This window comes from Trachemys scripta, chromosome 2, assembly GCF_013100865.1.
Source record: "Trachemys scripta elegans isolate TJP31775 chromosome 2, CAS_Tse_1.0, whole genome shotgun sequence".
NCBI lineage: Eukaryota > Metazoa > Chordata > Testudines > Emydidae > Trachemys > Trachemys scripta.
In genome coordinates this window covers 60,409,783-60,425,352 of record NC_048299.1, presented here as the reverse complement: position 1 = coordinate 60,425,352, position 15,570 = coordinate 60,409,783, and the positions used below count along the sequence as shown (strand labels likewise).

General features: G+C 38.8%; 1 protein-coding gene across 1 annotated transcript in view; it reads left to right on the top strand.

The window, feature by feature from the left end:
- The window catches only part of SKAP2 (src kinase associated phosphoprotein 2), a 150,036-nt gene that overhangs the window by 122,564 nt on the left and 11,902 nt on the right, over positions 1 to 15,570 (top strand). The window contains exon 10 of the mRNA XM_034760674.1: positions 8,786 to 8,863. Coding sequence (XP_034616565.1) covers positions 8,786 to 8,863 — 78 coding nt within the window. The remainder of the gene's footprint in view (positions 1 to 8,785; positions 8,864 to 15,570) is intronic.

Genomic DNA, 15,570 nt, shown 5'->3' with positions numbered 1-15,570 from the left:
AGGGGATAGGGAGTAAAAAGGCACAAACCCCCCCACAAAAAAACAAAACAAAAAAACCCACAGTGAGGAACCTGATTATTACATGGCACCAAGGCTGAATATCTCATGACAAATTCAATAGATGACTGTTCTTCTGGATCTGCTCAGGATTTCATGGCTTCCAGGATAACCGTGAGACTATCCCAGGTGGTTTCTGAGTTAATTCACACACAGCTGATTGCACTCTGGTTGTGGTATATGGAAAAAGATTGGAGATGGGGGAAATGGGTTGCTCCTTTGTCATGGACCAACCCTTGCCACCTTTGATTTGAAGTCAGATCACAGCTTTTTCTCAGGGGAGAAAGGCCTTTTTTGGTAGTCCACTTTTGGAGGCTGATGGAACCTTAAGACTTCCAGATGGCTCTGTGTGAGAATAAAGTTCAGCCAACAGACCACTCTATCGGGGGTTTGACAGGATTAATAACAGTTTGTTTTCCTACACTATTTATACAACGGTCCCATTTCTCTACCAGCGGCAATGGACGCTAAAGGATTATCAGGTTATTTCCCACTATGGTTGGTTAGATCTTTGGTTTTTCTTTTGCTGGGGAGCCTATAAACTGGTGTTTGTGTATTTGGAAATGTGAATTAAGATTCTCTGTTGCTGAATTTCATATGTTTTTAGCATGTTGAAAAATTTAGAAAGATTCCTTCAGCTATAATAGACACTAGATAAATACATTCTATAGAGTTAGTTGTAGTAAGATCCAGAAAATTTGTATGGGAGATCAGGAAAAAACACAACACTGATTTGTGGGACATTAATTGAACTATTATACTGCACACACAAAAAATCAAGGTCTCTGCTCATTAATTTTCCGCTCATTCTGCATTTTGCTTGATTTTGTTTGACTGTGTATCATAATATTACGATGGGTTTATTTTGTCATTTAAGCCAGATAAAAGATTTTAGTAGAATTAGCTTCATGTAATTTGGTAACGTTGGCTTTAAACAACCAAAAAGGACATGTTGACTCCATTAAAATACCCAAAGGGTGCATGCTGCTGATTTTTTTCCCCACTGTGTTGTCAGTGGTCAATACAGAGAATGCAAAAGTGTCAGTTGCTTGGACATTTTTAAAGCAATTATAGCATCCATGAGCCACACTCGTCCTAGAGAAACATGCCAACAACTATATCATTTCCTTTCACGTAAGTGAACTTTGCTGAAATGACTTGCCTTGTTTTCTTCTAAATCCAGAAATGAAGTTGTTCAAAAAAGGGAAGAACTATAAATTTGAATAAATTAACCCTACAAATTACTATAGAACTGATACTGTGGTTTAAACAAGCTGCTTTCATATATGTAAATATTATGTCAAGTCACATTTGTCACAATTAGGGTTATTTTGTATTAAGGAATGGGTTTTAATCTAAGATCTTGCTGCTTATAAACTTTACATGATGTATGAAGACTTTCTTCTCTGTATTACTAATCTACAAATTTAAGCCACAGAAATGTAACCTATATATATCTATCAAATAACTCTAGTGATAAATTGCACTGCATGGTTTATTTGCATATTTGATTACTATATCTATTTATTTAGAGAATTGTTTATATTTATTGCATAGTATTTAATATCATGTATTTTAACAACAACTTAGTATCAAGGTTTATAAAAGGTCATGTTGAACACTTAAACCATTTTAATATCTGAGACCAAACAGATATAAAATCTTGGCTTCCTGTGCTTTATAGAAATAGTTCTATATCTCAATGAGAAGAATAACCTAATAACTTCCATAGAAAGGGGAAGAATATACATATTTAAGCTGGGTTTTTCTGCCTAAAATTGGAACATTTTTCTAACTGTGTAAACATTGTGCTAAAAAAATCTTGTCTGGTATATCTGTAATTTTGCCCACTGTCTAGACACTACATACCAAGTTTGAAGCTGAAAGATGATTTTAGAGCTGGGGCCAAAATCAGGCTTTTATTGAAAAGTGAGGTAAAACCTTTACTTCGGAGAAGCTGCCATCCAATTTTAAAAGCTTGGTCATCTAATCAGAGGACAAAGTCATATGGGCAAAATTTTCAAAAGTGCCTCAGTGATTTAAGAGCCTAAATCACATTGGAACAGCAATGTGACTTAGGGGCCTAAGTCCCTTAGACACTTTTGAAAATTTTATCCTATATGAGGACCAGACTGTGCATTATATTATGAATTAGAATATTTTGTTCAGTTTCTCAACAAATAATTCCAGGCAATCCAAAGGGTGAAACGTCTTTGCTCAAATCAATCCTTGAACAAAATGGGGCCTTAATAGAAAAGGAGGGGGAAGGGATGTTGGAAAACTAAGTGGGAAAACGAGTCTTCAGATCTCAAGCAAATATATGGTCGCATGTGTCTGGATTTCCTGAAAGCATTTAAAAATTATGCGTAACTGAGAAGACACAGCAAAGATCAAGTGAAACAGTGCACCACCTCAAAACAACAGTGAAAGTTTGTCAAAAAAAAAAGCAAAAGCAATTTTAAAAAATTTCTCTGACTTTCACATTTGAGAAAATAGGTGTGTCTACACCAGGGGTCGGCAACGTTTGGCACGCGGCTCGCAGGGTAAGCACCCTGGCGGGCCGGGCCAGTTTTATTTACCTGCTGACGCGGCCGATCGCGGCCCCCACTGGCCGCGGTTCGCCGTCCCAGGCCAATGGGGGCAGCGGGAAGCGGCGCGGGCGAGCAATGTGCTGGCCGCGGCTTCTCGCCGCCCCCATTGGCCCTGGACGGCGAACCGCGGCCAGTGGGGGCCGCGATCGGCCAAACCTGCCGCGTCAGCAGGTAAATAAACTGGCCCAGCCCCTACTCTACACCTTTCCCCCATTGTTCCCCTATTCCTTTGCCCAAAGAGAAAAATTTAAGCCCTGAGCCTTGTAAGCGTCATATTCCCCAGGCCCTCAAAAACACAAATATTTTTCATAAGAGGAGCTTTAACCCCTGCCCTTTTGATAGGGGGAGGATTCTCTAATAGTAAATGGTCATTTAGTAACAATCTGTTCATAAACATGTCCTTATAGTACATCTCCCCACTCTCCCTCATGTGAAGGAAGACAGTGGCAAATTGAAAAACAGCATGTGCAAATGCATGAAAATTTTCACCTTTTACAAATTCATTAAAAAACATGATTTTTTCCTACCCATTTCCTCCCCCTCTCCCAATATTATACTATGTGGTTATACTTCTGGTAACATAAGTATTGTTTTAAACAACGAGCATACTATCTCATCTAAGCAATAAAAAAACAGGTGTTTGATAATGTCTGATTGTAGACAGCTTCAGGCATCAGGTTTAACCATACTTAACAGTGTGTGTTACAGTGAGGACTGTGTTGTATGTGATTTTAGTGGGATTCTTTTTCTTAATTTAACCCAATCTTTGAATAATTAACTAATTTTCTATCTGTCTGCCTATGTCCTTATATTACCCACTCCCCATCACCATACTATCAAAGTGCTTCACAAACATAAGTGAATTTATACTTGAAATACCCCATGAGGTAGGGAATGTATCTATTTTTCTTATTATGCCCAACCATCATGTAGACTTCGGACCAAGTAACTCCCTGCATAAGTTATATTCAAATAGGGGCCAGGAACCTTAGCTAGTTTGAACTTGTAGAATTTCTCACAGATCATTCTGTTGGAGGGGAATAAAGACCCACCAAGCATATAGACATCCTTACTTCCAGGGAGAAGTTTTATGGATCCAAAGGATGAGATTCTCACTCTAAATCTGGCCCCTTTATACCCTAATTCCAGCTGGGGGAGGCTTCCTGAATTCAGAGGAATCAGGCTGTAGCTCCAGCTACAGCACACAGTGCTGCAGCAATTCTGTGCAGGGGTGTGGCCAATATGGTAGTCTGTGAGGGCTACCTTAACTTAGACAGGCCCCCAGAGCTATCTAAATTATGCTAGGAGGTTCTCTGGTCCCCAAAACAGGCCAGGATTGGGAGAATAAAGGCATGTAAAGCCACCTGAGCTTTTGGGCAATGATTTCTGTGCTGAGATGTCCTGACCACCCCTGCAGCACCAAAAAGGTTTGAGACTAACCGTGCTGGAGATACCCTAAGATATGCAGGAAACTTTTGTGGATCCCCCAGAAGTTGTAGTCACGCAGAAGCTTAATACCGCCGCACTGCTCCTTGCACCCTCCCCTCTTCCCATAGCCTCTCTGGCTATGGCAGCTACACAACCCTCTTCCTTCCACAGTGAGCTTTCTCAGTGCAGGGGGAGAACCATGCAAGGTAGTGCTGACTAAGCATCAGCTTCCATAAGGAAATCTGGGAGGAGAGGGGGAAGATATCACAGAGACCATCCATCCTTTTGACCTTATTCCTTCATAAAGGGAGAGTACTAATCTCACAGAATGTAAGGGTAATAACTTCTGCAGATCTTTGGGAAAGTATAGTGTGTTAGAGCTATTTCTGCTTACTTCCTTGTAAACCAAGTGGTCCTGGGATTTGAGTCCTCACTGCTTATGCTAGTGCAGGGAGCAGCGGGGAGGAGACGGGGAAAGGGAATGGGAGATATGGACCTCAACTTAAGAAGATGAATATGGATTTAACTTGTTTGCATATTGCTCCTTCCTTTTGTTTATTCACATCCTCCCCAAAACAAAAATATTTGTAAGAGCTAGATCTAGCTATTGTGAAACTGAATAGCTGGACAGAGTTATGTTGCTTATTAGGGTAATAATCCATCTGTTACAGAACAGGCTCAATTTGTAAAATTAAGTTTATAAATCAGGGAGAGAAAAGTACTTGTCTCTTCCCCACAGTAAGCATTTACTCTCTTTTTAGAGTTCCCATTTACAGTTACATGGGGTCATTTTAAGAAAAATATACATCCTGGAGAAATAATTCAGTCTGTCTCTCAAATAGGCTCTTACACCTTTACATTCCTGTTGAGCAAATAAGCAATGGCTGTTCAGTTTCATCTGAGTTCTTCCCGTGTGTCTCTATCATCTCTACCTTGTGAAGACATTTTGATTTTTACTAATGTACTGTGGGGGGGGTTTCCAGAGCACAAGCTTATATGCTTGTAGCCTTTTGTCACCAGAGTGAAATTTCAAATGTGGATCTATTAGTATGCATTACAGATATCAAAATGCTTGAATAAATTTTTAAAAATTAGTTCACTGCAGTATTTTTTTAAATCTGGACTGATCAAAACATCTCCCAACAATTCTTCTAACAATATGTGATCGGAATAATAACTTCACATGTTGTAGAATTCCATGCTGCAGCTGAGAGGCATGTAAATACAAGCTGCTTATTTGCAAGAAGCTTCCAGATTTGCAATATGATTGCTATGGAAACCACATAATGAAAACCTTATAACCATCTGTGTGGTTTGATGGATTTTGCTGCATAGCTGAGCTGTTTTTGTTTACTGTTATTAAAGTGTTGAATGGAATATATTAACCCACAAACTGTGATTATCCAGGGTATTAATTAATATTGTATAATGACCGTGTCTATATCAAATAACACAACACAATCAAATACTAGCTAATAATACTGCTATTAATATAAGATCTAATGTAGGTAAGTGGTTGACTATTATCAGTTTTTTGGTGGAATGCTGACTTTATACATATTTATCTGGGAGATTACCAATTCTGTTGCAGAAATGTATTATGCAAGCTACACTTTAGTACATTTTTATATTCATATAATCTGACTCTCTCTGGGAAGAACAAAAAGGAAGAAAAATCAATTAGACTCATGTCTAAAAGTCAGATACTGTTGTATTCGTTGTATTCGCTTTAAATCATATGTGCAGGTAGAGCCATCTGTGTTTGGGGAATAGCTGTGGCAATCTCCTGGTAGTAATTTACATATTTAACTCGTAGTGCAAAATTTTAGAATTCAGCTGTGAAATCTACAGGAATTATTATTATTTTTTTTTTAATATTTGCAGTTCCTCCCTGATCTGTTACCAGAAAAAAAATCTTTTAACTTTCTAGTAGTGGAGATATGCTGTAAGTGTCTCTATATTCTAGTCTCTAGGAATCCTCAACCTATTGCTGTAGGCCCAAATGCATTTCTTTGGGACACATACACAGCTCTTCTAGAGCTCTGGGTTTGATCAGAGCTCCTATTGATCTGGAGAGAGAAACTAGAGAGACACGTCTCTTCCCAGCCTGAAGGGTAGAAAGTGAGGGGAGAGGGGAAAGATTGAACTACGATTATTTTGAAGATCTCTGTGGCTCCCTGTGACACAGTATCTTGATAATACAATTTAACTTTTGTCGTACTGTTTCTCCTCAATAATTGATATTGTATATACTATCTGTGCTATGCATTGCTGCAAACATTGCAACATAGTTTCTGACCAGTGTCTCTACGCATTTGAGACTGCTGTTGGTTACAAGAGGTTTGACACTGCTTCCAGGCCCAAAGTGCAAGTTGTATTTACGAGCTAAATGTCCTCTTTAAGCTCCCATGACCCAAGTCCGTTAGATCTAAAGCAGTATTTAATTGACACTGGGGTTCTGAAGGAACTTGGGTTCAGGCTTTCTTTTCTCCTCTTACACTTCAAATACAAGTCGAGGAAATGACCATCAGTTTTAAACAATGTTTATCTTTTTTTAAAGGGAGAATTGTACTTATTTATGAACTTTGTTTGTGAACCCACAATATAGTGTTTATTTTTATAGGTACTCTGTCTTACTGTGGAAAAATTTCTCAAACCTGCACTGCTTTCCCTTTCCCTTTTTAAATTAGAGAGAGGAAAGAGAAAAATACTTACTAAAATGGAGTTCTTATTATCACAGAACTGATGGAAAGAATAGCAGCATGGTATGAACATTCTTAATAAAAATAATTCTGCAATATTCAATAACCAAAAAATTATTTCTAGCAGTATATAATCATCTGTCTCTTACCTGGAATTGAGTGTTTATAGGAAGAGATAATGCATTGTGGGTAGAAAAGATGACAGACAAAGGGATAATATTGCTTGTAAGTGGCATAAAAATGGTTGTAAGCCATGGAATGAGTGCCTCCTGGTGCCCTTGAGAATATATAAGGATACTTTTGTTACATTTTTTAGCATGCCCCACATGATGTAATGATGTACTCAGTGTTGAACAAGTTTAAATATAGCAGATAGTCAGTCTCTCTCTCTCTCTTTTATGTGCTGTGCAGTAGCATCAGATTTACCGCTTTCCATTGTTTTCTTGTTTTGTGTCCAAATCATTGGAGTCTGTCTTAACCAAACTTCTAGCTAGTCAGTAGTTATTAAACAACAAAAACTACTGATTAACAAGCAGATTAATAATACAAAGTTCCTTGAACAGTAAATCACATAACCATGTCTCCCATTCTATTGTGTTTGGCAACCTATAGCCCCAGTTGTGCAAGTAGCTCTGCATGTGCTTAACTTTAAGCGTACGAGTGGTCCCACAGAAATCAACAGGTCTACTCCTGTGCTTAAAATTAAACATGTCTATTAAGTATTTAAACCTATACGTTTACAAAGTTATTAATGCAAACCAGACATGATCACATGTTCATGCTGAAACTCACCCTCCTCCCCATCATAGAATGTTATGAAATTCTTACATAATCTGCTTGTGAAGAACATTTTAAAAGGCATGACTTTTATACCCATTGTTTATTAACAAAATATCAGATTAGTAGCTGTAATGGGTTCATGGTACTTAAAAGCAAACATACTTATTATAATAGTACACCGTGTGTTAAATAGCAGCAAAGGAATTAGACATAAAGTGCAGTTCTATTCTGAAAAGTGGCTGTGTCAATATAATACCTAGCGAGGGGATCTGTGTTGTCAGTTGTGCTGTTATAGAGACTATGATAAGGTTTTGGTTTTTAATTCATTTTACTCCTACAGAAAGAACACAGCTATGATAGAGGGAGTTAAAGTCCATTCCTTTTTATGCATCATCAACAGAATTGTAAACTAAGGAGTTTATAGTAGTCCCTTTCTTGTCCCTATACGAAGCAGAGTTTGTATCTGGGAGGAGGAGGGTTCCAACTCTGTGTTGGCAAGAGAACAGGTTTGAGGGGCTCCATCAAGCTCTCTTCTCCTCCCTCCCAAGCCATGGAGGAAAGCACAGTTAGTTGGTACGGTCTGAGACTGTATTAACATAGACTATTCCTCCACCCATGCCCAGGTTAAATATAACTTTCCCCCCACACACACACTCCCTTTAGTGGTTCCCATGATCTGCCACAGTAGGTGGAGCCACTGAAAACAAGGCAGCTATGCTCCCATTGAGCAGGCAGGAGCCAATGTACATGCATGGCACAGCAGAGGCAAAGAGGCCCCATGTCTCCTGTGGAACCCCCAACTTTTTGTGGAGGTATGGGGCAGTGACAATCACACCCCTCTGATGTAAGAATGAATAGGAAAGCCTGAATGTTCCCTATCCTGGAATGATAGATGTAGCCAGGGAGGATGGGACCCCAGTTCTGATTGTTCTAGAAGCCATTGCAAGATTGCAAAGGGGGAGCCGCAAAATGGCACTTTTCAGAGTCAAAGATGAATTCAACAGTTCACAACTGAGTTTTTTTTGAGAGAGAGCTACCAGAGTGGTTAAAAACAAAAAAAACAACCAAGCCCTCAAACTTGTGTGGCAATATGAAAACAGAAGAGTTTGGCTCCCAGCATTTACATTTTAGAAGTATAGATAGTGTGATTGATTAACTGACGTGAGCTGTAATTCCTGTCAGTTAGCAGGTTCCTTCAGCATTTCATTCCTAATTGTCTATTTGCAGAAGAAGAAGAAGAGAGTGCTCCTCCAAAGACTGAAGAGCCAAGGAAACTGAGCCAAGAGAGCACCAGCAATGTTTCAGGTAATTAAAATGTTTTTCTTTCTTCTGCAAATATTTCTTTTCTTTTCCAGTCTTTGCCTTTTGCTGTTGTAAACAATGTTTTCCCAGCTTCCAAAAGTTATCTGTTTCATCTGGGTATTTTATGGCAGTAAAACGGCTTAGCACCATTTAGGATGCATGAAAACCACTTGAGAAGGATTTATAAAGTAAGCCCATTTATACAAGGTATTCCTTCCTGAATTACTTTGTAATGACTCAATTAGCTTTCATTTCTGCACAAAGGAGATTTAGTTGCATAAATTAGCTTATCATCATTGAGGAAGTGTCACTGCTAAAGGACAGTTTATAGATACAACATGCAGTTGCTGTCAAACCTATAAGAATATAATATAGACATCTGTGTATACTTTGTGCTTGAGCAGAACAGACTTCTGCCATTCAGAGACTAACAGGGGACAACAAGTTGCCCAGGGGACTGGCAATGTAGACATCTCTGAAAAGGTCAACTTGACACAGGCTCTGACAATCGACCCAGAGCTCTGTCTTCTTTGATAAAAATCAGATAAACTTAAGACCGCTAATTGATCTGCAGCCTGTTTAAATGTTGGCCATGCATATCTTCATTGCATATGATTATCACAGAAAGCAAATGAATTGGGTAAGAAATGCCAGAGTCCAGTGACAGCAGCAAAAAAATTGGAAAAGGACACAAATGCCCGGGAAGGCTAAGAAGGATATTGTCTCTGCCTCAGCTTGGCAAACTGCCCTTGTGCTAATTGTCACTGGGACTGGAAAAATAACTGCAGATACTATGTAAAGTCACATGGAGGGACAACTTTTCCAGACTGCAAGACATTCCCAGCTAAGGTAAAAACAAGATATATCCCTGCCTCAAGGGCATGGTCCTTTTGATAAACCATCACTTTTTTGACCAGAAAGTGGGGAAGACTTGCTTCTTATCAGGTCTTTACACCTCTTCACAGCTAAATGTCGGCCAACGCCAGATTTGCCGTGTCGTAACTGTGTCCTGCAGTGTAATGCAGTCTGGGGTCGCCTTCCTCCATTATATATACTGCACATCACTCTTCCAGTGCTGTCAGGGAAAGGGTGGGTAAGGAGTGTGTGTTCAGGAAGTAGCTTTGCAGTACTCTTCCTATTGCAACATGTGGAGAGGAAACAGGGGCCTGATTTCCTGACCCATACAGGAAAGCAGGAACAGGTTGCAGTAAAATGTTTTGGTTTCCTTTTCTTGGAAAGGAAATGAGGACTGGGTCATCAGATTTGCTGGCATTGTGATCTACTAAAAATCACGCATAAAACAACACGACTCAATGAAACCTTAGCGTTAACAGTCATTTAGACATGCCAATAATTATAATACTGGATAGGTCAATCCAATTATAAAGTGAGCAACAGATGTTTGTTATTCTCATAAATATTTCAGCTCAAAGAAATTTTACTTTGATAACATCCTCTAGTGTAACCAAAATATTAGCACTTTAGTTTATGAACACAGCACTCCCCATTTTTATGAGAACAGTTCTATAAATTTAACTAGGGTTCATACAATATCCTTGAAATAAAGCACCATAATAATTCTCCCCAGACATGAAATTCATTTCAAGTAATAGTTTTAACACTTGAGCATAGCACTGACCTCTGTTCTTCCCTAAACAATTAAATATATGACACAAGAAGTTTGTTTGCCATGTAGGGCAGTGAGTTGACAAGGGTATTTCTGTCTTTCCAGGCATCACATCATATGAACTTCTAACTTATTCAAAAATGTCTGATGTTTTTCCAACAAATAATACACACAGAATACGGTACCTAAATCTCAAGCAGTCTCAAGCAGTCCAAGAAAAACGATACTTTCTTTACCATCAGTAACTCATCTTCTGCACTTAACTAATTTTTCCTCTAATTATCTGTTAGAGTGAGTAGGTATATATTATGGAGAGATGCTAAACTTCCATTATGAACTCAGCTTGGGCACAGTTGCTTCTTAACTTTTCCAGAACTAAACCATTCAATCTGATTGAAGCTAAGGGATCTTCTTTCAGACTAGAATTTTTCTAGTAAATTTGAAGCAACTCAGATAAAGAATTTTGGAAATCTGAGGACAAAAAATTGAAAATCTCTTATCTTGAAAGCTTTTCTAGCATTTTTGTCTCATCTTAACTCCCAAGCAGTTTGTCTACAAACTCAAAATTTGTATAATCTGCTGGTTTTGATGAAGACTGGTGCCTTTAACTAGTTTTGCATTATTGATAGAGTGATTTAATGTTCAAAACCAGTTTTCACATCCATTATTGGTTTCATAAATTTAATAAACTGTGTGTTGCCTTGATGTAGATAGCTGTGATTGTGGAGTATTAGGGACTGAGAGAAGTGGCAGAGTGAGAATTCATGCTCTGCCACTGAGATGCTGGATTGAAGAGAGGGGGCTGAAAGGACAGAGCTCTGGTGGGAGAAATGCTGGGGAGGGGAAATATATAGAAAATAAACCGGACTCCTCTAGTGGTTGACCCCTGGCTCCCCAAATAAATCCAGTAAAATTATTTTACCATGCTTCTTTTTTATCTTCTAATTCTCTTTCCCTGATGTGGATAGCAAGAGTGAGAGAAAGGGCCCAGGAAGAAGGAAGCTATGTGCATTCTTGTACATTCTGCAGGAACATCAGAGCAACTGAAAACCAGATGGTTTGTGTCCTCAAACAACACACACTATCACAGCAGAGAGTCTGAAAAGTGAGAAGGAAATTAACTGGATAACCATGTCTTACTCTTGTTAAGACAAATTTACACTACTGTGCTATTTATTCTGAACATCCCCTGTCTTTACATCACTAGAGCTCACTACAATACACATGCTATTTCTAAAGATCATAAACAGTGATCCCAAAAAGGGCAGAATTTTTGCATCTCTTCACCAAAAAAAAACACATTCCGGACAGTAGCATGAGACAACGCCCCAAAAGTTGATGGTGCTGTCATGCTATGAGATGTAGCCTAGACATACGTAGTAGTAGTTTTCTCTGGTGCTGTGACCTCTTAAGAGCCAGAATAAAGTAACTTATACACCAGAGTTGCAGGCTGCCTGAGGATCACACCTATATGTCACAGTCATTTATGTACAAAGCCAAGGCACTATAAATGAGAAAAAATGCTGGAGTTCCTTCTTCCCACAGGGAAACTAGCCAGATAAAGTGGGATTAGTAGATTTAAGATACACAACTGCAGGCTCTGCTAACTTCTTAAATATTTAATCAACCCCCACCCCCTTTACACCAGGATGAAAAATGTCTGTCTTATGTAGAGTGGGAGGTCAGTGGAGATGAGGGCAGTGTTAAATTTATTTTAATGACCTGATGTGTGCATTTCTATACTTCTAATGTTAATGTTTTAAAAAGGTATAATCTTACTCTGAATTTCCAGGCTTTCTAACCTTTCTCTTTGAGACTACTATGTTGGGCTCATAAAGCTTTTTTTCCTTAAGTATCTAGTTATTTATAACCCTAAATCCAGTTTAACAAGTTTAAGGTTGTGTGTGTGTGTTTGCATAGTGTGTGTGTAATATATTAGCCAAATTTTTGCCCCTGGGAACCCACCTTTTATTTCTTCAATCCCAGACATAAGGCATAAGTAGCTCTTCTCTAGTTTATTTGAAGGCAGATCAGAGGTTTGAACCCATCCATAATCAGTAAAATCTATGTTGCTGATTTGTTATTGTAGAATGCATTTACAACAATAACTTTTTCATTGTTTTTTTTTCTTGATACCGCTCATATTTTTGGTATTATGAGCATTAAGACAAAATGAGTAATAAATTGCCAGTAGCTTACAGCATTCAGATAATCCCCAGGTTAATCACAACAACTACCATATCTAAAAGATCCCAGAATCTCTCTCAAACCCAAACTACTCAAACTCAAACTTGCAATGTATCCTGAAGGCTAGCACACTTAGCTCCTGGACCAGCAAGGTCCATCCATCAAATATGTCCTAACACCTGGCCACAGATGATCACAGCTACTTAATGAGGACACTGTGGGAGGGGGGAAGTCTCTAAAATGGCCAGGACCCACAGCATTAAATTAAGCGTTAATTTGAACTTGGAAGCAAAAAAGGAAATCTTTGTAGTAGGACAATATGTTAGACATCTAAGTATGATGCTCTTAGCATATCTAGTACCACTGAGAAAGTGGGCTGCAATGAATCCCCTGGGTAGTCTTCAAGGAAAGCTCCAAGTAGAGAGCATTACTGTAGTCCAATCTAGACATGAGAGGGGCATGGATAACAGTGGTCAGGTGCAGACCTGAGAGAATATATTGCAAATCTAGCCAATGGCAAGTGGTGGCGGGAGGGAACCAAAACCACAACACTTTTGCTTACTGCTGCTATCTGGGGAAATAGAGATCCAAAATAACCCCCGATTGTGGACATCCTTGACAAAGTATACTTCATTAGCAAGAGCAAATACATCTTCAAGCAATTTCTCCAGCAGCTTCCCCTACCCACTAGCACTACCACCTCCTTGTCTGACATGAGCTTTAGCCATCTAGCCTTCATTTAGGCCTTATCTCTGTCTGAAATCAGGGAAGTAGGGAGGCTGCGCTATCTGGATCTAATGAAGAGTTAGTTCTCATCAGCAGATAAGACAAAAATGTCTGTGTTCTCTATCAGCCCCTCTCACACCCTGGAAAAATAGGTATGACAATGAAACTTTGAGGAACCCTTCACAAGGGAGTTTTGAAAACTGTTGGGCGGTTGCTTATCAAACAATTGTCCTGGAATGTGAACTGCCTCACTTTGTATTTCCCCACCACAATCATCCACCCATACCAAATGCAGCTCAACCACTCCTTATGATCAATAGTATCAAAGGCAGCTGATAGATACAAAATGTACACCTGATCCTGCATCCCTTGTTCATATGAGTAAAGGCTACAGGGTCAGGCCTTCTGCATAAGATAGATGCTCTCTTTATTTTAGCAATATTTATAGACGGGGTATATAGCATTTTTAAGGAATTAGATATTTCATCTTTAAGGTACAGTAAAATGGTGACAACACTGGTTTCATAACTGAGATGTGAGAAAATGTGAGAGCATATCAGTAACCCATGAATGTAACGTTACTGATATCAGAAACATATTAACCCCCCACTCCCGCCCATTGGTACATATGCTCCTGATGTCAAATCACTGATCCGTTTTCATGTCTTTAAAGTGTTTAAAAAGTGGGAAAAGAGAGTCAGCATCATTTCCTTACTATCTCTCTGCCAAATTCTTTTTCACCAGTGTCGCCTGGCTTTCTTTTATCCACTTCTCCAAATAAAGGCAAAAGACACAAGGTGGTCCTCTTTCATTTCTGAAATCAGGCCAGAGCTCAGAACGTAGCATAAGTCTGTAAACTAGGGGCTGAGCAATAAACGTTTTGATATGTATTTTAGAATGCAATGTGAGTTTGTTACAACATCCCTCGCTGCGCCTTTCTGTGTAAACAATACTAGCTCCATCTTTTAATGAAGCCAGCTTTGCTTGAAACATATTGCTTCTAAGGCTATGTCCATACTTAACATTATACAAGTGTGACTATGCACATACTTAATCAGACACACTTGTGGTCATAGAGGAGAAAGGAGACTTAAAGTAACTTAACAAATGTACACTGCCTTTTTTTTTTATTTATAATTTTTCATCTCCCTGGCCTACCAATTACTGTCTGAACCGCAAGGCTCGCTGGGGTAAACAGCTCTCTTCTTATGTAGATTTCACATATGAGAGCACAGAGCCATGGTTGGTCTTTGGGTAACATCATCGAGTAGCGATTAGCTTATTTTAAAATGCATCTTTTCCAGTGTTGCCAAGTCATTAGTTCAGTTGCATTTACACTCCAAGGCTTAATGAAATACTCATGATGCTCATCGAGGGAGAGATGTATCTGACTCGCTGTGGGATCTCTTCTCCTGTCGATGTGCCCCATGTAACTCCCATTAATGTTAATAGGAATTCCACCAGGCTCCTCAATGGGAAGAAGAAACCCCAGAGGGATAAGTGTCATGTGTGAGAAATCATAATTCACATTTGTGTAACTCTGAAGAACTAAAAGTTTTATTTGGTATATTAAAAAAAGACAATTGCAACAAACCTCTTCAGCCAGAGCTTCAGTTTGCTTTAATAAAAATTGTACTGGGCGTTATGTGCAATCGCGTAGCTGAAATCATTACAATATTAAAATATGGTAGCAGAGATACAATGTTCATTTTATCATCTTATTCAGTGAGTTTTAGATTCAGTGAATAATAAACTGACAGACAAGCTTGTTAGGGCCAAAACTTAGTCCTTGCAATTCAATCTCCTCCAGAGGCCATACTGTCTAAACATCTACACTGAAAAAATAAACCACTTTATTATGAAGATTTTTTTTAAATTGTATCTGTATTTTGGTGCGATCATAGCAGAATCTGTGTGCTGCTAGCCTGAGTGCCCTCTAGTGCTTTGTAATAGAAGTTAACCAATAAGCACTGCTTTAGGTAAAGGATAAATAATAAATGGCAATGCAGAGCAGTTTTAATTTATGTCAGAGTTGTGCAAATTCCTGCTTATGTCAGTAATGACATCTGAAAGTGCTAGCCCACAGACTGAAGTAAATAAATAGAAAGCAGCTCTTCTTGCTGCTATAGTAAACCGTGGAACTAAAATCAAAATGTTTGCAAAATAGAGA